The 25,928-nt window shown below is 54.4% G+C and overlaps 1 protein-coding gene across 1 annotated transcript in view; it reads right to left on the minus strand.

Annotated features, from left to right (window-relative positions):
• Positions 1-25,928, minus strand: part of PPP2R2B (protein phosphatase 2 regulatory subunit Bbeta) — a 49,950-nt gene that overhangs the window by 5,180 nt on the left and 18,842 nt on the right. The window contains exons 2-6 of the mRNA XM_054168315.1: positions 12,461-12,558; positions 11,194-11,359; positions 8,769-8,881; positions 1,822-1,999; positions 235-399 (exon numbers count right to left, since the gene is read on the minus strand). Of these exons, the coding sequence (XP_054024290.1) occupies positions 235-399; positions 1,822-1,999; positions 8,769-8,881; positions 11,194-11,359; positions 12,461-12,558 (720 nt within the window). The remainder of the gene's footprint in view (positions 1-234; positions 400-1,821; positions 2,000-8,768; positions 8,882-11,193; positions 11,360-12,460; positions 12,559-25,928) is intronic.

A 25,928-nucleotide genomic window follows, 5' to 3' on the forward strand; every position in this document is an offset into this window, starting at 1 on the left:
CCTGCTGCTGCCGCTGGAACATCACCAAAGGGTTTCCAATGTGTTCCCCAGAGCGTGGGGGCAGGCCCCAGGGGAAGCTCCTCCTTTTGGGGCCAGCAGGCGGCCAGGAGAACAGCCGGTGGTGGGGAGGACCCCCAGGAGGATGGGGTGAGGTGGCAGGGCAGAGGTGAGCCCAGGTGGGTCTCCACACTCCCCCTTGGGGTCGCGGTGAGCCCCGCGGGCAGGCGCACTCACACTTGGCGTGGCGGTCGCAGAGCGCGGCGGTGCGCATGTCGCAGAGCCGGATGGTGCCCTTGCTGCTGCTGTAGACGAACGTGTTGCAGTGGTGCGGATGGAACTCGGCCGCCGTGATCACCTCCGTCAGCTCCTCCATGTTGGCCGGCTTGATGTCCACGATGTCTGGCAGGGCGAGTCAAGGACCCACGCAGAGCCCGGCCCCTGCTCCTCCCAGAGGTCTCCTCCCGGTGATGTCTCTGGGCACCCAGGCTTCCCCTGCTTTGTGCCAACCGGGTGTGCCCAGGAGGGCAGCTGCTGGGGCAGCAGCACAGCACAGCTGGGACCAGCCAGTGCCAGTGTAGGGGGCAGACAACATCTGTCACCTTTTCTGTTCAGCCAGGGACGACAGCTCCAGTAGCATGGCCTGTAGCCCCTCTGCATGGCACAAGACCTGACTGTGCTCATCTGGCCCCAGACAGAGTAAACAACTTTTATTGCAGAGCCAGGGCAATGAAACTGCACCAAACCCAAAGAGAGGGAATCAAAAGCCAGGGCACAACAACCAAGAGAAACCCACCACAGCCCCCAGACACATCATTTCCAGACCACTGTGGTGCAGCAGGACACCTGAGTGACACCTCTCTGGTGGTGACATTTCTACATCAATTCTTACTAAGCATTTTGGGTGCTGCACTTGCACCTTGGCCAAACTCCTCAGGTCATCTGAGCCCCCTGAGGTTTCACCCAAGTTTGGTGCTCCTCATCTTCCTCCCCAAAACACAGCACCCATCACAGCCCTGCTCAGCCACAGCTATATCAAGATCCCAACAGCCACCCTCCTGTGACTGCTGAAGTCCTCTCCAGCTGCCTAAATCTGCCACAGGCCCTGAGGATCTCTTGCTGGGAACCACTCTAACCCATCCCCACGGTGATTAGTGCCCTGCTGCGATCATTCCTGATGCAGCTGTTCCTGGGGTGACTGGCAGGGCCTCATTTGTGCTGCGGTGACTGGCAGCCTGTCACCCTGCTGCAGGGCAGAAGGGAGCTTGCACCATTAATGTCTCCTCTCTCTTTCTTCCCCAAGGCACCTGCCTCTTCCATCACTTGCAGAACCCCTCCCTCCCACCCACCCCACAAAGACCCTGCAGGCAAAACTCCTTAAGAGTCTGCCACAGCAGGAGGCAGCAGCTGAGTGATGCCAGCTGAGCCTTGTGGCTGCTGTGATGTGGAGAGTGCCCACTGGAGACAGCCTGGTGTCAACCTAGCAGCATGGGCAGAGGCAAACCTGCTTCAGCAGGGGATTGGACTAGATGATCTCCAGAGGTTGTTCTCCAGAGGTCCCTCCAGCCCCCAGCACTCCAGGATTCTGTGAGAAGGGATTGTCCTGGCAATGACACCAGGGACTGGGATTTCAGGCGTTCTGCAGCTGGATGCACAGCTGGCAGCACTGTTTAGTACAGCTGAGCCCCTGCCGGAGGATGAAGCTCCTGCACCAAGGAACCATGAGCAGGGTGTGGGGACGTGACCTGTGAGATGCCATACTACCTGCTTGGTCACCATCACAGCAGACATGGGCACAGCCCTGCAGCACACACCAAAGGATACTAAAACTCTGGTTTGTGATTTCAAAGTTCCACAGGTTTATCCTCAGGTCATCTGCTGACATGTAGGTCTCATAGTCGCTGTTGACAGAGATGGAGTTGATGTGGTAGGTGTGAGCGTTGGCAAACACCCTCCGTGGCGTGGCCTCCACCATCAGGTCCATGGGCCGGAGCACAGGCACCTGCAGGGTGGGAGGCAGAGAGTCAGCACCCAGGAGAGCGTCTGGCTGTCCCACCAGGCCCATGCCAGCACACAGCATGGGGGTGAACAACCCTGTGGCCACAGCAGTAGCTCTGGCTCCCTGTGCCACATCCCACCCTCCATGCTCTCACCAAAGAACCCTGATGTCTTTGAGACATCAGGGTTCTTTGGTGAGACCATGGAGGGAAGGAGGGAAGGAGCAGAAGGACCAGCAGACACAAAAGCCTGCTGATCTGGAAAGAGGAACCAGTATGGTGAGGCAGTGGGAGCCCAGCACTGGGCTCAGCTCTCTGCTGCAGCAAGCATTCCTTTGAGGAAAAAACCAAACAACACTCCATCCTTGTTTTGACTCTGCTGAGCAAAGCCTGACACTCCCTTTCTAACAGAAAGGGATTTCTTCAGAGCCAGGTCCAGTGCAGACTTTTCACTCCTTTGCATTTGTTCCACAGTGAAGTGATGGAGATAAAGGACGAGAAGAGACAGGGAGAAGGACAGCACCGGGCAGGGAGGGATGGAGGGGCTGGGAACAGAGCGATGCAGAGCGAAGCATGTTCACGTTCAGACTGACAAACTTCACTCCTGTAACCAGCAGGGGGGCAGCAGGTGAGGAGCAGTGTAGCAGCCACTCCAGACGTGATGCTTACCAGGCAACTTCATCCCCTAGCAAGGTGCCAGCTTGGGCTCCAGAGAGCTCTCCCCAGCTCTCCAGCTCTCTTCTCCAGCTACTTCATTACCATATGCATTATCTGTCTGCTGCCCAAAGAGATTTCCCAGGGCTGCTGTGGTGGGGCCAGGAGTGTGACAGCCAGCTCGAGTGACAGGAGAGCACAGGGTGTGCCGGCTCAGAGCCTAATGTGACAGCCTGCCTGCTAATCTGGGCTGACACGGGCAATGATGCATCGTTTGCCGTGGAAGGGCTAGGTGCAGCCAGCTGGGGATGGGGCTCACAGTCTGCTGGGGGATCACAGGAGCTGGGCTGTCATTCAGAGTGACAGAAACATGATGGTTGTGCAAAGAGAGAGGGCTCCACGTCACACCAGGCCTTGCTGGGCACAAAAATAACTCCAGCAAAGGCTTCAGCAGTGGATTTCACCCAGCAAGATGACGCTGTGCCAGGCCCCATGCCCAGGAGAGCCCAACAGTGGGCATCAGTCAGGGCAGCCCATGTCTGAACCGCAGCAGTGCAGCCATCTACAACCTTTGGCACCCCAGCACAACTCCCTGCCCAGCTCTTACATGGCAGCTACTCACAGCCACAGAGCTAAGAGGAACTCTTCAGCCAAGAGAATTCTCCACACACTACTTCAGAGCCACCTTCTGGGGAGTTTTTTATGTCTGGAACTTGGTACCTCAGCAGATAAAACCTCAGGGGAGGAACAAACCTGGTTATCCATGAGTGCTTTGTTAAGGCAGGATGTGTCATCTGCTGCAGTGGGAAGAATCTGCACTGGAACATGGTAACCAGCAAGTGTCCCTACCCCTCCTCACCAGGTGCTGCTTAAGAGTGTCATTGAAAGCTGCAAGGGGTTGGGGCAGGAGCAGCCAGGAATGTGCTGGGAGCTCAGACCGGCCTGGGGATCTCATCCCAGGCAGTAGGAATCTTTTTGCTGAAGCAAACACTGGTTCAGGTGAGCAGCTGCCAGCACATCCTGGGTTTAATCTCCTCTCTGCTGAAGCCTGTCCTGAAGCTAGCTGGAAATGGATACCACAGGGGAGGCAGCCCAGGGTGGCCATGGTCAGTGACAGCAAAGAGAAAGCACACACTGAATGAGGCAACAGGACAGCTTTTCTTGAAGCACATGAAGTCAGCAGCAGCATCCAACCTAAAGCAGCCACCCCCAGCACTGCCAGTGCAACCCTGAGGACCACGGAGCCCTCTCAGTGCTTCCCTCCCTGGGGCAGCTCTGGTGCCACACACCCACTATTAGAGGGTAATGCAGTGTAACAAACCACATCAAGTGTATTCAGAGGCTGTCAAATAAAATAAACCACTAACAAATTAAATTACTGCCTGTTTTCAGGAAGGGGGGGGGGGGGTGCCAGTCATTTTTCATTTAAGACAAAATACATCTTAATTTTCCTTCCTGCCTTCAGCAGGCACCCCCTGCATGAGCGTGGGTGCCACTCACCCACAGCACACGAGGCACTGGACTCCTCTACTGTCTGGCCAAGGCTTCCCTATTCCCCAGATAATGAAGCACTCATCTGCCCCTGAGCTGCAAAATTCATTTTCTCGTGGTTGGGGGTGGAGGGAGCCAGCACACCCAGCCACTGAAAAAGAATCAATAAATAACCCACTGAGGTGACAATCTGTCCCCACCTCATGAGGGGTGACCAGGCCTCAGCACAACAGCAGTGGAAGCTCTGAAACCACCCTTGGGACCGGCAGCAGGGCAGCCTGGCAGCCACAATGCCAACTACAGGGCAGCTTCCACTGTGCCCCTCCACAAACAGCCCTATGCCCACCAGCCCACCCAGCCCCAGTGAGTTGCAGGATCTGGACACTGGGGATTAGCTGCAGCCCAAGCCCAGATTAACCCAAGCCCTGGGTTTGCAAGAAGGAAAAATGTAATCCAGTTCCTGGCAAACCAGAGGGCAAAGGCAGCTGCTGGCCACAAATCCGGCAGCTCCTCACCTGCTCCGGCAGCTCCTCTGACTGCTCCCCATGTTTGTTTGCTGCCTACAAAAGGCAGGCTCTGCCTGCAGGTGAGTATCTTGCAGCAAAATGTGCTCCAAACACCATTTCCACAGCAGATGGACAATTTCACGCTCTTCAGGATTTCATCTTATTGGACCTTCCCTCTGAAGTGTGGAAGGTGGCCTCCCATGGGGGGATAAAGCCACTATCTCATTACTGCTTCATGCAGCTGACGGAGCTCCTGGGCTCATCTATTCTCCCTAGACATGTCCCTCCTTGCTAAGCACCACGCTGATGCCATTCCTCCTGGTGCTGAGTATTTTACTATAGAGCAAACCAGAGGCACAGACTCACTGCCTTCACCTGTGCAGGTCCAAGAGGGACAGGCTGCCCCAAAAGGATCTGGGTCCCACTTGGAGTCCAGGAACAGGGGGAGGACTGTGGGCAGCAGGTCTGCAGGGAGGGCAATGCAGCCAGTGCTGAAGTGCTGGAGTCATGTCCAGAAGCTTAGTGACTGCTCCACCATGAAGGAGGCTGCTGGCACACCACAGGGCATTGGTACAACACTGCACACTGGCACCAGCACACTACAGGGCACCAGCAGACACTCAACATCCATCTGCAGGAGCTGGAAGGGGAGAAAGTCTCTTCTACCATGAAAGAAGCAGTAGGACAAAAGGAAATGACCTCAAGTTGCCCCATAAAATGTTTAAGTTGCACAAGAGAGGAATAATTTCTTCCCCCAAAGGGTTGTTAAGCCCTGGGGCAGGCTGCCCTATACCCTCCCAGAGCCCCTTACCCTGCAGAAGGGCAGAAGCAGGGCCATTGTCTTGTCCCCAGCAGAAGACAAGAGCTGTTTGTGGGCAGCAGGTTCTAGTCACAATGCAGGCTGAGGTGCTGGAGCTTCTGCCCTGGTCCATCAGCACCAAGATGCAGAGTTCAGAGCCTGGAGTTAGTCCATGGGGGCCAACTGTTAGGGGCCATCAACACAAACACCCCCTATACACACACCCAAAACCAGAGCCAGTTCATGAAGGGTTTCAAGCATGGGGCTGAGCACCTCCTGCAAGTCCCAGCTCACACACCAGATTTCCCATTCTCTGTGCATGTTAATAGCATCTTTTTTGTTTGCTTGCAATGGAGAACTTGTCGTGGCTCAGCTACTTCACTCCAGGATCCCCTTCACCAAATGCTGAAATTCATTTGCAAGGACCTCAAGGAAGAAGCAAAACATTTCCCTGCAGTTCAGACCCTTCACTGCAACCCCTTCACACCAATCTCCTTAGACTTTCACTTCTCTTCAAGATGTCATTGTGCAAAAAAGAGATTTGGTTTTTTCAACCTCTTTCTCCCGCTGAAAAAGAGGCAATACCGGTGAAATCCCAGCAGGCAGCTCACCATTTTCCTGTTATCCCAGGTAAAGTGGGCACAGGAGCATCCATCCCTGTTGCCAGCACATGCTCGGAGCAATCCCAGCATGGGGGCGGGCAGAGGGGCGGCGGGGCCGGCAGAGGGTCGGCAGGGGAGGCCGGCAGAGGGTCGGCAGGGGGGGCCGGCAGAGGGTCGGCAGGGGGGGCCGGCAGAGGGTCGGCAGGGGGGGCCGGCAGAGGGTCGGCAGGGGGGGCCGGCAGAGGGTCGGCAGGAAGAGGGGAAAATGGGATGTTTTTATTTCTTTTTTTTAATCTCTGTAGCAATGCTTTGAGGAGGATCATTTGAAATTGATTAGTTCTGCCGTGTGCATTTTAGAGCCAATAAAAAAGAAAAAGCCAAACGCCTGCCATTACCTTGTCATTTAAATGGTAATGCTCCGGAGGATGCATGCAAGCAAGAGGCAGGCAGGTCTCTGCTGGGGCTGAAATGCAGCAGCACGGCAGCCCCTCTCCCAAGCACCCCCTCTCCCAAGCACCCCCTCTCCCATCACACAACCCCATTCCAGGGCACTGGGTGCAGGGGGACACAGCAACAGCCCCCACAGGAGACTGCGGTGGGGCTGAGAAATCCCAGATTTTGGCAAAATGGGGGATAGAAAGCAATGGATGATGGATTGCGCTGGAATCGAGTGAAATGATAGCTCCTAATCAGAGAGCAGGCAGCTCCCCTGTGACAGCCACAGACACCAAGAGCTGGGCACATCAAGGCACCTGCTCATCACACCCACATCGTGAAGGGTCATTCCTCACCCAGGGAAGTGCCCAGTGGAGACCATGGGAAACCATCCTCTGCACCAGGGCAATCTCCTGAGTCCTCAGTAACCTGGGTGAGACACAACCCTGCACACACCACACGGTGCAGACACAGCTCTGCCTAAGGACATATCTAAGGAAAACCATCAGATCCAGCTGGGCTGGGGGACGACTCATCTCCCCATGCTGGGCACAGGCTAGCTGGGTGGATGGATGGGGTACCCTCAGGCTGACTGCTTGCACAAACACCCAGGATGATTTCTGGCTCTGCTTCAGCCCTAGAGTCACAGATTCGAGCACCAAGACAGGGTCAGACTGAATCAGCTCGCACCACGGCAGTCCAGCTGGACACTGTGACACCTGCAGAGCTGAGTCAGGTCAGCTCAAGGGAGAGAGATGTGTTTTCAAAAGGTTCACAAGCTTCACTGCAAAATGTCAACACTCAGTGCTCCCAGAATCATGGAATCACAGAGCTCGTCTGGGTGGAAAAACCACTAAGATGGTCCAACCACCCACCCAGCACTGCCAGGTCACCACTAAACCATGGCCCTCAGCACCACATCTCCACAGCTCTGAAACCCCTCCAAGGGATGGGGTCTCCACTACAGCCCTGGGCAGCCTGCACCAGGGTTTGGCAACCTTCTGGGGAAAAGAATTGCTCCTAATGCCCACCCTAAACCCCCCCTGGTGCAACCTGAGGCCATTTCCTCTCGTCCTGTCACTTGTTTCTTTGGAGAAGAAACTGACTCCCTTTAACCTGCCTGCCAGCCCGGCTCCAGCATCCCGATGCCAAGCAAACTCCTCCAGCATCTCTGTGTCTAGGTAACGCTGCCTGAAACATGACAGCAGCTACACCAGACACCAAACAAAATGTTTTCTTGCTCTGCTGAGGAAAATGCTGCCAGCCACCAGGAGTGACTGGGAGGGAAGGTGAGAATTAACTCCCTGTCTGTGTTTCTCAATGGCTTCATCTGCTCTGGAGCTGGAGCCTGCACAGTGAGCCCTGGGTCCTTAAAGCCACAATTCCATGGGCGCTGACACAAAATCCCAACAGGCTGGGCTGGGTTGACTCATGTCAGGACAAAATTACTGTGCTCTTAGCACTTCTGTGGGCTAAAGGGGTCATTGGTTGTCTCTGCTCTAATGTCACAGTGTGGCTGCTTGCTGAATGCCCTGTTCGGGGTCTCCAGAGCTGCCTGTACCCACTGCCTATATCCACTGTGCAGCTGCCAGAGCTGCCAGGGCATGGGATGAGCTCTGATGGAATGCATAGGGCTTGCAGTGCTCAGGGCTGGAGCTGGCTCTCTGCATGCAGATTGAAGATCCCAAACAGCTACCCCAAAGTAGTTCTGAGGAAGAGCCATCCTGTGGGCACTGCGGGCCAGGTACAGCCAGCTCCCTGGGCACAAAGGCATGCCCTGGCCATGCTTCCCAGCAGCCACACAGAACAGCAGCTCTAATGGGGACTCTACTTCTGTGCCCAAGCAGTAAAACAGAAACACAAGCTCAGGTGTTCACGTTTGTCTGGGGAGGTTTTAATCTTCTTAAGCTAGGAGCAAAACTCATTTGGAGAAGGTACATGTGCTCCCCAAGCTGTGCTGGTGAATGGTCAAAGCAGGACAAGCTTGTCAGCTGTCTCCTCACCAGGACAGGCATGCCAGGCAGTGCAGCACCACGGCAGGAAGCACCCAGCATGAGACAGAGGATGGCACACATAATGCCAGAGATGGCACAGCCCAAGCACTGCTCTGGCAGCAGCTCCCACACCCCAGCCTGGGCTCCAAAACACAGCGCACCCCTCTGCCCTCCAACACCAAGCCACCAGGGCAGGATGGCATAACCAGGACTGCCATCCAGGAGACACTGGCAGCAATTTTCATCAGAGCCTGGAGAAAGGCTCCTCAGCAGCCTTGGTCTGTCCCACTCACCCGCAGCATGGTGATCATGGAGGGGTCTCGGAGCCGACCATCCTCGTCCTTCAGGTTGTAGCCCTCGGGCCGCTTGTCCCGCTCGCTGACCTTCCATAGCTTCACGGTCTTATCTGGGGCAGGAGAGAGCAGAGGGTCAGGGCTGGCTGTCCCCTCACATCTCTTGTGTCCCCACCTGCCAACCAACACAGCCCCAGGGGAAAACATCCTCTCAGAAGCTGCCCCTGTCACCACAGCTCTGTGGCCCCAGAGCCCTGGCTTGCCTCTTCCTGCTGGACAGCCACTGGTATGTTGAGTCCAGACATACACAGATAGTTGAACAAGAGAACAGAACCATTGGGTTAATGGAGAAATACCAGGAGAAGTGATTTCCCAGGGCACAGAGCCTCAGAGGTCATGCCCTGAGTGCTGGTGTTTGATACATCTTGTGACAGGGCTGAGTGACCCCAGAGGAGGTGACAAGGGGATGGCACCAGGATGGGGCAGCTTGAGCAGGGCCAGGGAGCTGAACCCAACATCCCAGCAACAGGCCAGCACCACACATGGCTGCTCTGCTCCATCCTGCCACCAACAGATGTGTCACACACCTGTGCACCCTCCCTTCCCAACACCTACACCCAGAGCAGACTCCCATCTAAGATCTTCCTTCCCCATTTCCTAGGTTATGCAGTGGTTACTCAGGGGGCACCAACTGCTTTCCAAGAGTAACTCCCAAATTTGTTTCACTTCCAGTCACTGCAATCATTAAACACCAGGGATTCAACAGCTCTCCTGATTCCATCCCCACCAGCTGCTCTGTTCCTCCTCCTCTTTGTCCCTCACACTGCAAACACCCCTCAGCTACCCCGGATGACCCCCTGGCATCAAGATTGTTGCCTTTCACACCTCAGCCCCACCACTGCCCTTCAGAATCACAAGAAGAGGGATGGGGATGCCTGAGGGTGGCTCTGGCTGGTGCCACCCTACTGGTGTTGGGATGTTTGGTGTGGGGGTGCCACAGCAGTGTCCACACCAACAGAAGAGACCAGGAGTTCTGCATGGCTCCAAAGCTCACCAGAGTCAGGTATCACAAGGTGAGTCCCTGTGCCCCCAGCAGAGGTCCTGCAGGAATCCAGGAGGCAGTGAGCAGAGCAGCAGGTGATACAAGGTGCCAGCAAGCCGCTGGTACCACAGCACCATGAAAGAGCAAAACTCATGGAGTGGAGCTGGCCACGGGAGCTCCCCAAAGGGGTGAAATGGTGCCTGCAACTCACCCCAAATCCATCCTGACCTTCCACACCCAGCAACTGTATGGAGCCCAGCATTTACCCTGGGCTGAACGCAGCTCTGAGCCTCCCCCAGTGTCCTGTCCCCTCCTGGAATCCCACCACCCCGTGCCACAAAGCCCCCAGGGCACAGAGCCCCCACAACACAGGAGTTTATTCTGGATAATGGTGTTTTCTTTCCTCCCTCCTGGCAGAGCCTCTCTTCATAGTTTATCATCACTTTCACCAGGTCTCACACCCAGCCCCAATCATCCATCTTCATTTCCTGCTCCCCACAGCAACTCCACCAAATGCCATTAATTTTGTGTTTATTAACCCCCTGTTCTTTGGGGGGGGGGGGGTGACTGTATCTAACGTTGGTTTAACAGCAAGAACAAAAGGAGACAGCAGAACATGGGAGTGTTTCTAAAAGAACTGTTTTGACAACCTGCTGGTGTAGGAGACACCCTCCCAAATGGAGAGATAATATCCCTGTTAATCAAAAAAAACCCAACCCCTATTTAAAAACTCAATTAACAGAACATTATGCTCTATAATTAATCTTCATTGCATTTCAGTGATTCTCACCCCCCCCAGCCCCCCAAGATGAGTTTGGATTTTATTACAATGATCAATAGAGCCAATTCTATGATACAAAGTAAGTTGGTTATGGAACATAATTAGACCCCCTCCTTTTCCCCTGAAGTAATTAAGTCACATCCATCTTAAGGTTCTATTCATCCCAAGCAATATTCCCAGATCCTGCTGGCATTTATCTGAGCATAACGTGGAATGGCTGAGCTGAACCCAGCTGCAAACAGAAACAGATCAGCTGCAGGGTCAATAAATAAATAAATAAATGAAATCAAAAAGAGTAATAAAAGCCCCAAAGAGCTCCCAGGATCCAAAGAATAGAAAACAGAAGCTGCTGGCAGGGGAAAGAGCCTCTCTCCCTTGCAGGGGAAGAAGGACAACACTCGAGCACAGGAATCAAGCTCTCCAGTCAGTTTTGGACCTGTGACACTTGTGTCACCCTGGAGGGAACCGACTTTTTTTTAAACACCTTTCCCCCCGCCCTCCCCCTCCCAAAGAAACACAGGGCTCGGGGATCTGAGGTGGGGGGACGGCAGCACTGGTGTCAAGGTGTGCCCAGCCGGCCCGGGCTGCCCGCGGCCACCTACCGTTGGTGGAGAGCAGGAAATAGGCTGCGTTCTGCTGCGGGAGCCATCGGATCTTGTTGATCTTCTCCTCTATCTCCAGGCTCTTCAGGTAATCGAACTCCGGCTCGTGGCTCTGGAAGGTGCTGTAGACATTGTACTCGCCGCGGCGGTGGGACTGGTGCTTGCTCTGCGCGGGGGACAGGCAGCCGTGAGGCTCAGAGCCCGGGACATCCCCTGGTGGGGCTCCAGGGATTGTTAGGTGACAGCAAGCGCCGCGGTCACAGTCACACAGCACAGCACTGACAGCCAAGGCATGGCCTCGGCTGGTGCACAGGCTCCTGCATGCTGGTGGGCTTGGTGGGAACAGAGTGGGGAATGGACTGGGAAGAGAGAAAGAAGATAGCAGGAATGGAGAGAGAAAACAGTGGGAATGGAATGGGAACACGGCAGGAACGGAGCAGCAATGGAGAGAGAAGACAGTGGGAATGGAATAGGAACAGAGCAGGAAAGCAGAGCAAACAGTAGGACTGGAGTGGGAATGGTGTAGGAATGTACTGGGAAGAGAGTGGGAATGTATTGGGAAGAAAGTGGGAAGAGAACAGGAATGAAGAGAGAAGACAGCAGGAATGGAGTGGGAACAGAGTGAGACTGGAGTGGGACTGAAGCAGGAACTGAGCAGGAATGGAGCATTTGGGTTGTTCAATCCCCACTGGTCCCTGGAGTGCAGTAGTGCTCCAGAACAGGAGCTGAGCAGGATGCTGGGCATGCTGCTGGGAGGATGAAGTTCAGGGAAAGCAGTGGAACAATGAAATGGGAGATGAGGAATGGGATGGGGCTGGAAAGACTGGTGAAGAATCTGTGTGCGGAACTCTTAACCCAGCAGCTCTCTCCAGCACTGGCAGAAATAATTTTGAGGCTCTAACTTTGAGAATGTCATATGGCTATGACTGCTTCACCCATCCAGGCTTTCTGGATGTTTTGGTAATGTGGGAGGGTTTGGGGGGATGTTGGCCATGAGATGGGCACACACATGGCACAGTCAAACCCGCCAGCCCAAGGTGCATTCAGCTGCAAAGAGCTGCAACCAGAGCAAAAGGACACAGGAGATGCCACTTGGCTCTGGAGGTGCTGTATCAGCAGGGACCTGGGCAAGCTCATGGCGATGGTCACTTGTCAGTCTGGTGTCTGCTGGGAGAGATTGGGTCAGGAGTGACACCAATGGATTAGGACAGAGCAGGAGCTTCTCTTGAAAGAATAAAACAGGCACTTTGCATTCCCTGTCTCTTACCTCCTGCTCACGCTGGAATATCACAACTCGGCCCCCTTTGTCCCCTGTTGCCAGCAGCTCTCCAGTGTGGTTGAACTCTACTGTAGAGATGATGTCAGCTGGAAGGAGAAGACAAAGACCATTCCAGTGACAACAGCCCAGCTCTGGTAGGCACTGTGCCCATGCCAGCACCTTGTCCCAGCCCCCTTTTCCATTGCCGTCACAGTAATGGCCATGGCACCTTGGAGCACTGTGGTCGTGATCCAGGACCTGCCCTGCACTCCTGTCCCTTGCTCTACCCCAGCCAAGGCCAGGGTGGGCATGAAGAGCCATGCTGAGCACAGCCAGGGAACCACTGTGGGCTGCAGCAGCCCCAAGCTGGTCAGCAAGGCATGGCATGGCACAGCATAACATGGCACAGCATGACATGCTCTCCTTGTGCCTTGTGGAGCTGTCCCCACCACTCTAGGCAATGATAATTCCTAGGCTCTGGGGAAGGCTTGGTGCTGCCTGGCACCCTAGCACTTTGTCTCAGCACCCCTGCAAGGGGCAGGTCTCACTACCACCTGGCTCTTCTGCTTTCCTCTGGCACTTTGGGGGGTGGCTTGAATGACCCTTGGAGGAGACAGAGCAGAGGGATGAAGGTAGGAGTCAGTTTCTTCTCCCAAGGAACCAGTGAAAAGTTGAGAGAAAACAGCCTCAAGTCATGCCAGGGGAGGTTTAGGTTGGACATGAGGAACAATTTCTTTCCTGCAAGAGTGGTCAGGGATTGAAACAGGCTGCTCAGGGAGGTGGTGGAGTCACTATCCCTGGAGGTGTTCAAGAAATCTGTGGACATGGCACTTTGGGACATGGTTTGATAGCCATGGTGGTTTTGGACTCGTAGTTGGACTTGGTGACCTTGGAGGTCCTTTCCAACCAAAACAATTCCACAGCTTGATGATTCTGTTGTCCACCAGACCTCCCTGAGAGAGCAGCCCAAGTGACACATCAGCTCTGTTACTTCTCTGTGCTTGCTGTTCAGTCTCCCAGTGACACCTTTCAGCTCTCTGTCGCCCCAAAAGCCACCAACCTCCACCAGCACCCCGCAACTGCTGTGAGAGCACTCCCAGCCGGGGACCTATGCTGGCTTTGACCTGCAGTGCCCACCTGCCAGGCACAGCCAGCAGAGCTGCTAATGAGAGGATTGATTTGGTCTATTTTTAGAAGCAGGTCAGAGGTTAATTCCCCAGCAATTAGTGGCCAGCTGGTGCTCGCCCACAAGCAGCAGCAGCTCTGGGAGCCAAGGAAGGGATGAGCAGACAAAGCCCTGGACACAGCGCTGGGCACAGGATGGGTTTTGCTACGAGTGGCATCTACTGTGGCAAGAGCAGCTGGCTCCAGCTGACAGTCCCCACACGGCATCTCTTTGCCCACTCAGCTCTAACACCCCACATACACACACTGACAGGGCAGTGCAGGCCCCACAGCTCTAGGAAGGGGCAGAGTACCCCTGTGCTTGCTGCGGCTGCCAACACCGGCTGTGCAGCTGGGGCACCAGTGCCACCCAGACCACAGCTCTGGCCCCTTCAGAGCTGCTGACCAGTGCAGTGACAGTTCTTGCTTACTAGCTCTGTCATGTGCCAACAGAGAAAAACATCTTGTCCAGAGAAACTGTGGATGCTCCCTGTCTGGAGGTGTTTGAGGCCAGGTTGGATGGAGCAGCCTGGTCTGGTGGGAGGTGTCCCTGCCCAGGGCAGGGAGGTTGGAACCAGATGATCTTTAAGGTCACTCTAACTCAAACCATTGCATGCTCTGGACCACACAGCCTGAATTGTCCTGTCTCCTTCTAATCATTTTTGTCCCTCTCAGATACTCCCTGGAGAATCACCACAGCACATCAGAAAAGGAACAAACCTCCACTGCTCCCAAACCAGTAGCTGGCACAGGGCTCCACTCCCGCTGAGGACAGTCTGTGTTCCAAGACATCAGCTGAGACAGCACCTCCCAAATACAAACCCCACACCACAGTGTCCCCCCAGGGGAGGCACTTCAGAACCCCTTCCCCAGCTGCAAACTCCCCTAAACCAGCCCATCTTCACCTCAGGACAGTTCCTTGGCCAAGTGAGTGACTTGAGAGGGCCTGGTAGTCAGAACAGCTGCCAGCAGCGGGTCATGGCCAGGCAGCCGCCACGTGCCCAGGCAGGGCACTCACCAGCACACACCACTGCTCACTGGTTCATGGCTGCTCACCACATGCCAATGCCCAAGCAGCACCCTGACCTCAGGCACACCCCAGTAGCCTCAGCTCACCCTGGTCATCATTCAGGGGTTTCTGCCTTTTGGGGTTAAAGTCACTGAGTGGATCTGCACTTCTCCTGATCACCTTCTCCTCCTCTTCTGCATGGGTTTGAGCCATTGGTTAAACAGTTTCCCATTTAGCAACTGGGAAAACAGATCATGGAAGGCTCCCAAGGTGTTGTTTTTTTTCCAGTTTCCCTTAGGCAATGGTATACACACACACTTCTGGGTTGCTTCTGCTATTCACAACATGCACTGGAGGCACACAAGATGTCCCCACACTCTGTGCAAGGTGCTTTCCTCCTCCCACCATCCTACAGGAAGCCACAGCACACACACAGTTGGGTCTTAGTCCCAACAGGTAAGATCAACAACCTGCTCCCAGAGCTCAGACATAGTTTTGATGGTGCTGTTAAACAAGGTCCTACTTACGGAAACCTCTCCTGTAGCCACCCACTCCTTTACCCTTGGCTTTGATCAATGGGCCAGAGCAGCAAGGACCCACAAAGCCCTCTGCATGAGGGAAAGCTCTGCAAAGGGGCTGCACTGGAGGTGCAACCTCAGAAATTAAATGAGAAAACATCCATGAAATGAACATTCACCCAAGAGAGTTCTCTTTCTGCAACCTCCACATTCAGGCAACACCTCTCAATGGCCAAGACAGGTACTTTAAACATCTGTTGAAGGCTGGCAGGGAACCCCTGGACAGGGCACATCCCACCCATGCTGCTGTGAGCCTGTCAGACCTGTACATCATTTGAGGACCCTGCAGAATCAGAAACCAGTCTGCAGTCAGGAGAAGACACCAGGTCTAACACATACAAGAACAATCAGACCCCTGAGGAGCTTCACCAAAGGCCATCTCCCACTCCCATAGGTCACAGCCAGAAACAAATGTGCTCCAGCACTGAGAAACTCTGTGTTTGGAAACAAATCTCAGCTAAGCCCCAGTCCAAGCACAGGTTTTCACTCCTCTAGCAGATGACCTCCACCCTGGCAAGCATCACAATGTCTTCACCCCAGCCCAGCATCAGCAGAGGTGTCAGGTGGAGAACAGACCAGAGACAGGCTCAGGAGCAGCTGAGGAACAGCAGAGGCCACAGGCAGGCAGCACTGGTGTCACTCACACCGAGGGGGGTTCTTTCCTTCTAAACCCACTCGGTTGGAAATGTACCTGCCTCACACTATTTCATCTTCTCCAGCTGCTGGTTTTAGGTCATTCACTTCTCAATGGATTAAAAATAACTTTCCATGCTGCAGTCAGATGGTTTTCAGACAGTGCCTGCTACTCAATGCATCATCCTGTCAGCAGAGCCAACACCCGAAACATCAGGCTGGGTACCACGAGGGTCCTTGTGTCACTCTAGCCCCATCAGCCATTTATTCTGTGCCTGGGGGGAAGGGGGATGTGGGTTCACAGGACCCCGCAGATGTCCTGGACATGCCTGAAATCCCGATGACTGGCAAGAGCAAACAAGGATAACAACATGCTTTCACACCTTAAAAAAAACACCAACAACTCAGAAGAAATCTCTTGTAAGCGGAAGTATCAACCCAACCCAAACCCACCACCACCAACAGGAGCATCACCCCCAGCACCCATGGGCTGGGCTCTCCTCGACGTCTCTGGGTCTAGAATCGCACAGCAGAACTTCCCCAGGGGTGAAATGGAGGAGGCCCTGAAGGGGCTATGATTCAGGAGCGCATCTTAGCATCAGACCCCTTCCAGAGACATTTCTCAGCAAACTTGGGCCCCTCCAGCACAGGCTGCTGGGTCACAGGCTGCTGCCTGCCTACCCCCATGCCCCAAGGAACGACAGGGGGATTATTAATTAAAATTCACGGGGATTTGCATCCAAATGATCAATAATTAACGCCCATTTCTCCTCAGGCTCCTACGGCAGTTTTGTGACAACAGCAAGCAAAAAGCCTCTCTCTCTTTGCCTCTGCATTTCCTCCATCACCTCCCACACGCTCCATGCCCCCAAAGTGGGAAGCTGCAGAAAGCTGTTTCCATGGAGACGCTCCCCTCGCCAGCACCGCCCGGCCTCCTCCCTCGGCAGCAGCTCCTCAGCCTCCCAGCTAAAAATAGCCCGGACGGGAGCTGGTTTCTGCCGTGGCCGCTTGGTTTTATCAGAAAATAGGAAATTTATAACACACCCTCCCTTCCCCCCCACCCCCCAACATCTCCAAGTGTGGAGGGAAGGCTCCCCGCCAGGAACAGGAAAGCAAATCCCTCAGCAGAGGGAACGGCGGAACCAGGGCAGCTGCAGTTGGTGCCCGGATCTGCAGCCCTGGAGCAGCCTGGCCTGGAGAAGGGAGCTGCCCGTGATGGCATCCCTCTCCTGCTCAATGCAGGTGCCCTGTCCCTGCTCCTGGAGCACCCCAGGAACCTCATCCCACTCCCTAGGTACCCCATCTCCACTCCCAGCACATCGCAGGCTCCTCATCCTTGCTCCTGGAGCATCCCAGCCCCACCTGGGGCTCTGCCCACTTCTATGTGCCCCCACATCCCAGAGTGCCTGGCACAGAGAAGTGGCTCAGGCCCAGCACAGCCCAGGACTGTGCCTCCCCTGACTGGCACAGCTCTCCAGGTCCTGCTTTGCACAGAAGTGCCACGCTTTTGCCCTTTCTTCCAAAGTCAGCCACTTTCTAGGGGGAAGAACAATTCCAGCTGGGATGTGATGGTGCAGCCCAACGCACCTGGCCACATGGCAGCGCAGGACCAATCCAACATGAAGAGTCCTGTGTGTCCTTCAGAGCACACCAAGCCAGAGAGGTCGCAGTGGGGACAGGCAGGGAAAGCCTATCTGCAGGCTTCAGCTGAGGTAGTTGTGCTCCAGCACCTGCAACCCCAGAGCCTAAACCACCATCTCCCATCAGCCTCTCAGAAATGTGCTTGTGCTGTGCTCCCCATGACAGAACCTGTTGGGTGTCAAGCACTGGCAGCAAGGGGCTGCCAGCATGGCAGTGCCAGCATCCCACACCCTGCTGCTGCTGGCAGCAATGTCACAGAGGCACCCATCAGCATACTGCTGGCACCCACCTCACGCTGCCTGCCAGGAGGTTCTGGGCACCCTCAGCCTAAAGCCAGGGACACACGAGTCACCACATGGCAGCATCTCTCTGGGTGCCTCTGCTGCCACATCCCTGCAACTGTGGGAGCCAAGCAGCCTCCCATGCCACCCTCTACCCACAGGGCAGCTCCTCCACAGATGCACAAACACTTCTGCAAAGCTCCCCATGCACCCCAGTGGAACCCTGCAGAGACAGAAAGAGCCTGGCCCAGGGACAGAGCAGGGGCATGCTGCAGCCCTGGCTGCTCTGCTCTACACCTCACAACTGATGGTCCCCAGGACATGCGCTCTCTCTGTAACTGACAGCAATCTACAAACACCAGGAGTTCAGGAAGGATGAGCAAGAAAGACCCAATCCTGTCACTCATTTCTGCATCTCCTTCCTCCCTGGCTGCTTCCCCAGTGGGACAGGACTCTTTTGGGGCAGACAGTATGGGTTACTATGTCCCCATACCAACAAACAACCCCAGGAGCTGTGCAAAGGACACCATCAGGCTAATTCTTTCCCCAGTTTCTCAAGGATGGAGCTCTGCTTTCCTCAGGCCTCTCCTGACCTGTACCAGGTGGTCCTAGCTTGCCAGCATGCTCCTGCCCATCTCTGCCAGCTGGAGTTGGGCACCAGAGACACTGTGAGGGGACCTGTATCCAGATCTTAGCTCTGGATGCCCCCTTCTCTTTATTTCACATAAATCACCTGAGGATGGCAGCCCCCAGCCCTGGGGGCTGATCATGATCATGAACTGGGCAGCACCATAAATAACAGCAAATGGAGCTGCAAACGGAGCAGCATTTGGATCATTCCCACCCCAGGCTGTGAGTTGCTAAATCCAGTTCAGTCCTGTAAGCGTGGGATGAAGACTCACCACAAACACGGCCCTGGTCCGTCCCCCGCCCCCCACCCCCATCCCCACCCCCACCCCCACCCTCTCACATGCAGAGAGGACTAGAGCCATGCAGCCCCCAGCAGGAGCATCCCTGAGCTGCAGCACAGCCACCTCCCCGCAAGCCCATTGCTCAGCTGCGATGGAGACAGCAAGTGGGACACCGACAGGTCCTGTCAGCTGGAGAGCAAAATCTGCATCTGAAACCACTCAGGTGGATGGAGAAAGCACGAGGAGGTCATGAAAAATTAAAGGGTTGGGGATGGGAATGAAAGACAGAGCCATGTCTGGTGATGGGAGAGCCAGACCACAACCCATCCATGGCCCTCCACAGGGTCTCAGAGCAGCAGAGCTCCACCTCTGCAGCCCAGCGCTTTGTGACCGGAGGTGGATCTGAGCTCCGGTCAGAAAGGGCTTTCAAGGAGGCAAACCCTTGAGTTTGCACTGAATAATGCAGCACACCCCCAGGAGGGCTCCTGGCTCTGAACCACAGTCTGTGGGTCTTGCCTTGCTCAGGAAAGGGGCGGACCTTGCGTGTTTACAAGAATCCCTTTGGCTTCCCCGTCTGCCTCTCCTGAAAACAAACCCAAGTAGAGGGTGAGGGGTGTTTTTTAATAACTGCAGCAGGCTGGCAGAAGGAGAATTCACACTACACATCACAGGCAGACTTGGGGAGTTTGATGGGGAGTTGTGAACATGCTGGCTCAGACACTGCGAGGTGTTTTAAAAGGAGCCAGGACCTGCTGTTTTGATTCACAAAACCTGATCCATACCCAAACCCATCAGCCAAGCCTCACTCCCAAGCTCAGACCAGCCAGTCAAGCCTCTCTGTCCTGGGTGCCCTGGCCAGCACACAAGGGCCTTGTCCTGACTCACATACAGAGGGACCTCTGCACCAGGAAGGCAGCCAAGGGGGCCATCCTGGCCATTCAGGGACTGGGAAGCTTTACAGGTTCCCTTCTTGTGTGGACAGCCAAGAAAGAACACCTTGGGAACATCTCCTAAGCACCCAGCAGCTCCAGTGCGAGCTGTGGGAAGAGTGGGACCAGCCTTGTGCCCTCCAGCATGGCCAGCAGCCATAGCAGAGCCAGAAGCCCCTGTCCCCATGGCACAGGCAGAGCAAAAAGCTCATCCAGAGACCTGAACGCAGCCTCCTTCCCTGCCAGTGAAAAAGTATTAGCCAGGAACCAGACTGGGGAGGACACCAGGGACCCTTGGCCACCTAAATAAGGGGCTGAAGAGGAGAGCCTGGACAAGAAGGCAGAGCTGGAGCAGACATTAAAATGCCATCTGAATCCCTTCAGAAAGAGGCAAAGTGCCATTCACAGGGTGACACAGGCTGAGCCCAAGCCACCAACCCTCCCCAGACAGTGCAGTCCCCGGCGGGGGAGGAGCCGGGCAGCAGGACAAGACCAGCAGAGGTCAGGCTGGGATCTGATGGCATGCAAAATCCACCCGTGATTGATCAGCATTGATTTTCCACTGCTGAGGCAAATGATAGCCTGGCAAATGGGAATCAATTCCACTGCATTAAGCCCAGTAAGGATCTGGTATCGTCAGCAAAATGCTCTGAAACACCAACACCATGAAGCACAGTGCAGCATGGCACGGCGTGGCACGGCGTGGCACTAAGATTCCATGATCCATAAGGCACTTGACAGAGACACTTCTTTGTCACCCCAACACACCTTGACTTTAGAGGGTCCCATCACAGCAACCAACAGGCAGGATCTTTCCAACAGCCTCCATCTTTCCAAATCCTCCTTACCCCCATCCTCCCTTTCTGTCCTGCTGGCCCCTGCTGGTCTCTGTTATGAGCTGGGTCAAACCTTCTGCCCTTCTGGGCAGGGACACACCAATCCTGGCAAGCTCAGGAGACACCTGTCCTGGGGAGCTCTGGCTGCTTGTGGACCTCCCAAGAACCCACAGTGTGCAGTGACCCCTCTGGGTCCCACAGCTGCACAGGTGACCCAGGATCAGGAGCTCGCAGACACCAACACAGAGCTCTCTGGGCTCACAGATCCTTATGCTCAGCAGGAGCACAGCAACTGCTTTTCTGGCGAGCCCCATGCCACGGTGGCTGGCTCTGGCTGCTGGCACACAGGGGTACCCTCGGGGTACCCTCAGGGTGCCACCCTGCAGACCCAGGACACCCTGGGCACGACGTCAGGGCTGTGGCAGGAGGGTGGGTGCAGACCCCAGGCTGGGGGCTGTGCCAAGGCACAGTATGCCACACACGCTGCCTCTCGGTCACCTCGCTGGCGCCATCTGTTCACTGAGCAGCCAGACCTGGTGGCTTTTAAAAATGTTAATTAGAAGTACCCAAATGTCAGCTAAACGAGCAAAATTTGGAAGCAGCAAGCCTTCCTCTCATGTAGAGCAGCTGTTTTCAGCTTCTGACCAAAATTTGTTATCAGCTTGCACTGATGTCACTCTCTGTCACGTTATTGCAGCTTGGTGTCCCTGGCAGAGGAACCTGGGCTGAGCATGGAGGTGCAACACACAGAGCTCTCCTGCACGTGGGGTTTCTAACAGGACTCTGACACGGAGCAACCAGTAACCAGCATCCCCAGCAGAGACTCATTCCATGAAGGATCACAAAATGTTTCACAGACATGGAGAACCCCAGCACCAGTTTTACCAGTGGGCAAACCTGGGCATGGGACAATCCAAAGAGCTGCCTCAGTGCCCCAGGCTAGCCCCATCACTTGGGCTACTCGGCTCAGAACTTCCCTCCTCGCAGATCTTCTCCATTTTATCCTCCTTCCCAGCTTTCCAATACCTGGGTAAAGTTGAGATCCTGCAGCCAGGAGTGGGATCCTGCAGATCCCCTCAAAGTCTGCCAGAAAGGGTCTCCCGTGGCCTCTCCCAATCCAAAGACCTTCTGGCCACTCAGCTCTTCTAAAGCTTCAAGCTCTACAGGCTCTGTAAAAGCTGTCACAGGCACTGGCACTAGCACAGCCCTTGAGCACTCACACAGGCACACTTAAGAACTCAGGTCTTCAGATTAGCCACAGGATGAACACCACAACTGTTCACTTGCTTTCCAGCTTTGAGATGACTCTCATCTCCTCTGAAGCTCCTGGGACCAGGGCATCCCCTTGCCAAATATCATGGCTGGTAAGATGCAGGCTTGCTGTTCAGCAGTGCTGGAGATGGCAGCCCTTGGGAATCAGGTTGAGTACAGATCCAGGGCACTCCCTCCCTGAAGATGAAAAGCTGCAGTCATAGAATCTTTTTGGTTGTAAGAGACCATTAAGATAATGAAGTCCAACCCTTAACCCAGCACTGCCAGGTCACCACTAAATCATGTCCCTCAGTACAACATCTCCAGGGCTCTGAAACATCTCCAGGGATGGGGACTCCATCACTGCCCTGGGCAGCCTGGGCCAGGGCCTGGCAATCCTTTTGGGGAAGAAATGATGGTGACACCACTCAGAATGAGCTTTAGAAAGCCAACAGAGCAAACACCACCACAGGACAAGGACGGTCTGTCGCAAGGGGACACCTTGTGCCAACAAGGTGAACCCACTGCAAAGTTTTCACAGACATCTGAAAGCAAGAGCATCCTTTGTGCTGCCAGTGTGGGGACAGCCAGGGAGGAGGGTGCACAGGGGAGAAACACCAGCAGATCAGCAGTGAGACATGGGTGGGCTTGCCACACACCACAGAATGGGAGGAAGCAAATGTGCAATGTCCTGCTCCAGTCCCATCGTCTTGTGTCCATCCTCCAGGCCACGGCCCCTCAGCATCCACTACCTCTCAGTGCCTTCACAGACCAGTGCAGCATGGGGTCCTGCCTTTAAGACATGTGTCCTTCCAACGGCTGATGGCCACTGTCAGGCTGCTGGGGCTCTGCACCATCCCAGACCCAACCATGATGTCCACCACAGCTCCACCACTCCTCAGCTGGGGCACAAACCCCTCAAAAAGTGATCCAAAACCTCATGTTCACCCAGGACAAGCCTGACAGTGCCCTGTACGAGACCTTCTGCCTGCTTCAACATCTCCTGCAGCAGAAGCTGGCTGTGCCATCACTCTCAATCTGCCCCTGGAAGAGCTTGTCTCAAGGCATTTTCCACACAGTATTTTAATTAAACTTTCTTTTCCTTCACTTCAGTGCTGAGTTCATTAAGGCATGTTCTGAGCCACTGAAATGAAATGCTTCCAGTAATTTGTGCAGCAGCCAAAGGAGGAGCTGATGGCTGCAGATGGGGCCAGCTCCTGAACGCTGCCTCCTTGGCTGGTGGCAGCAGTGCAGGTACATTGCTGTGCCTGGCATCTCTGGGCACCGTCTGAGGGCAAGTTTCAGAACAAGTAACTAGCAGCAGCCTCCACAGAGCCCAGCCCGGTTCCAGCGTGACACAGGGGGACCCTGCCTTGGTGGTGTTTGGCAGGCTCAGCACCACACAGCCAAGCCCAAAGCTGTGTTGCTAGGGGAGAAGAAAGCAGCTGAGTGATGCACATGCTGCCCTTACCCTGGGGATGGCCCACAGTGTGTATTCCAGGAAAGCTTATGGGGACCTGCTGGTAAGGAAGAGAGTGAAACCCACCTGGTTTGTAAACAGCAAATGTAAATAACTAATATTTGCTTTTGAAACCCACCAGGAATGTCACATCCACACCTGGAATCTTGCTCTTCTCTGAGCCCATACAAGATCTAAAGCATTGCTGGAACATCTCCTCCTGTCTGCCAAAAAAAGAAATCAACTCACTGCCTCCCTGAGGGATAAATCTCTGCTCTGTCTGGGTCTGGAGTGGAAAGCTCCCGGTCAGGATATTTTTAGGCTCTGCTAGGTCGTGATAAGAAGAATTCATCCTTCATATTTGCTGTCTTAAAGCTTAAGGATGCTACAGTCAGCTCCTAGCTAGGCTGCTCACCACCAGCATCTGCAAGAAATGCATACAGCAGAATACTGAAGGACCTTTCAGCAACACAGAACCTGAGGGACCTGCCAATTGCTCTCCAGCTAAGCCTTCCCATGAGCACAAACCAGTTTGGTGACTTTCAGCAGGGGTTAAGTGTGCAAGTGGCCAGGATTCCAGAGAGCTGGAGGAGTACAGACCCTCTGGAGAGCTCAGGAAGGTTGCTGCTTCTCTGCTGACACACATCATGAGCGCTTATCTTAGGGTTATGGATGGGGTAGATGCTGTGTGGGCAGTGCACCCCTGCGTGGAACCCCAAGCTCCCACCACCCTTGTGTGAACACAAGCCAGTTACCTACCCTGGGGGAACTGTCCCCAGAGCACCAACTGACCCTTTGGCTCAGTGTGCTTTTGAGGATATCCCAAACATGAGCATGCTGGTGTCCAGGTGACCAGACCAGCTCCTTCATGCAGAGCAGAAGGGCTGCAGGACACCTTGCCAGGCCAGCACCCAGCCTGGGGCAGCCATGGGGCCGTGTCTGCCTCACCAGCAAATGCAGCTGCAGTCCCCTTGCTCCTCATTTGCAATTATCAATCCTAGCATCGAATTTTCCTATTGGAAGGAAAACTTGCTTGGATTTATTTTAATCAAGCTTTGGTGGAAACAGCAGACAAACCTTGCTTGTTAACAGGGAATCACCTCCAGGATGAAATGGAAGCATGGACACTCATTAGATCAAAGGAAACCCCCTCCCAGTCAGATGGGATTAATTAGGGAACTGGAGGTCTTTGCTGGGAGGTCTGTCTGGTGTGGGGCTGTCACCTAAGCTAGCACAGAGCTTCCCCAGGCAGTGCTGGGACAACATATTTTGGACAAATTCATTAGACTGAGACAATCCTGACATCGTTTATCTGCCACAGTGCAGGAGCCAGACCTGGAGCTGAACCTGGTGGTTCCCAGCAAGGTCTTAACACAGTGACACAGGAAAACAGAACAGAGAGCAAAGAAACGGCAGACCAATGCAGAGATCACACCTCTGCATCGTGACAGGGCTGAGCAGCAACACAAAGCCATGGCTCATCTAGACAAGCCCAAGAGTTGAGGCCTCATCACAAAAGAAGGTGGAGAAGTCTTTTCCTTCTCTGTCCACACTTTGTTTGAACAAAGTTCTGGTTCATGGTGAAGAGCATGACTGCACACGTCAGACAAACAGCCTGGCACCACAAGCACAAAGCTCATCGACACAAGGCAGTTATGGACACAAAAGGAGTGGGGTGAGTGTGGGAAATAGCGCTGGTCCAGCAGAGGGAGCTTATGGAGAGCATCTCAAGCACCCATGGCCAACACCAAACACAGTATAAAACATCCAACCCTTTCCACTGAAAACCCACAGTGATAAACAATCTCATCTCTCACAGACCACCTTCCAGAAATGATTTCAAGCCCTCACACATACTGCTCCCCACCACACCTCTGTGAGATAAGGTCTAGGTACCCTAGCTCTTGTCCTCCCTGTGTTGTCAGTGAGAAAGCTGCTTACAAGATCCCAGCAGACATTAAGCAGTGCTGCTTTTATACCATGACCTACCCAAAGATAAGGCACTGGGCTTCCCTTTCCTCACATGGCTTCCCACTGAGGTTCACCAACAAGTGAGTTACATTTCTTGAGCAAGGCCATAGTAGAACAGATGTAAACCTGTTTTAAGTATGAGTCACCAGCAGCTTCAGCTCAGAGCTCCCCATCCAGACTCCATAGCTCACTCACCTCTGGTGACCCCCAGCATCACTGGAGCCCACTAAAGCCTTCTCTGCTCTGTCAGTGCCCTGCATCCCTCATGGCTGTGGAATGATCTCTGCCACAAAGAGGGATTGGTGCCACGAAAGCTCACACACACCTGCCTGGGTGGGATGAGGCACCATCCCAATCCAGCACTCAACAGTGATCCATGGAGGATAAACAGCAGTTTCTGGTGCCAGATGACATCATGCTTTCGAAGTCACATCTTCCTTACACCAGTTTGTTGCCCACCTGGTACAGCCTGAGCCAGGTTGTTGTGCTGGCTTCTACTGTGCAGTGATGGGATCAGCTGGGGGTTTAATGTTCTGGAGCAATGCTTTAGAATATTAGAATAGAATAGAATTAACCAGGTTGGAAAAGACCTCCCCTGGCGCAGCTTGAGACTGTGTCCTCTTGTTCTGTTGGTCAGACAGAAGACCACCTGTACCATTCTCTTCATGCTGCTGCAGCAGATAATGTTCACTGTTTTAATTACTACATCTTAGGGAACCGAGGGATGCATATCAATAACCAATATGCTTCAGGCAGAGCAGAAGGCTGCACTGGAAGGGGAGACAGGCCAGGGGACACAAGGAGCAGCACAGTT

The sequence above is a fragment of the Dryobates pubescens genome, chromosome 16 (genome assembly GCF_014839835.1).
Source record: "Dryobates pubescens isolate bDryPub1 chromosome 16, bDryPub1.pri, whole genome shotgun sequence".
Taxonomy (NCBI): domain Eukaryota; kingdom Metazoa; phylum Chordata; class Aves; order Piciformes; family Picidae; genus Dryobates; species Dryobates pubescens.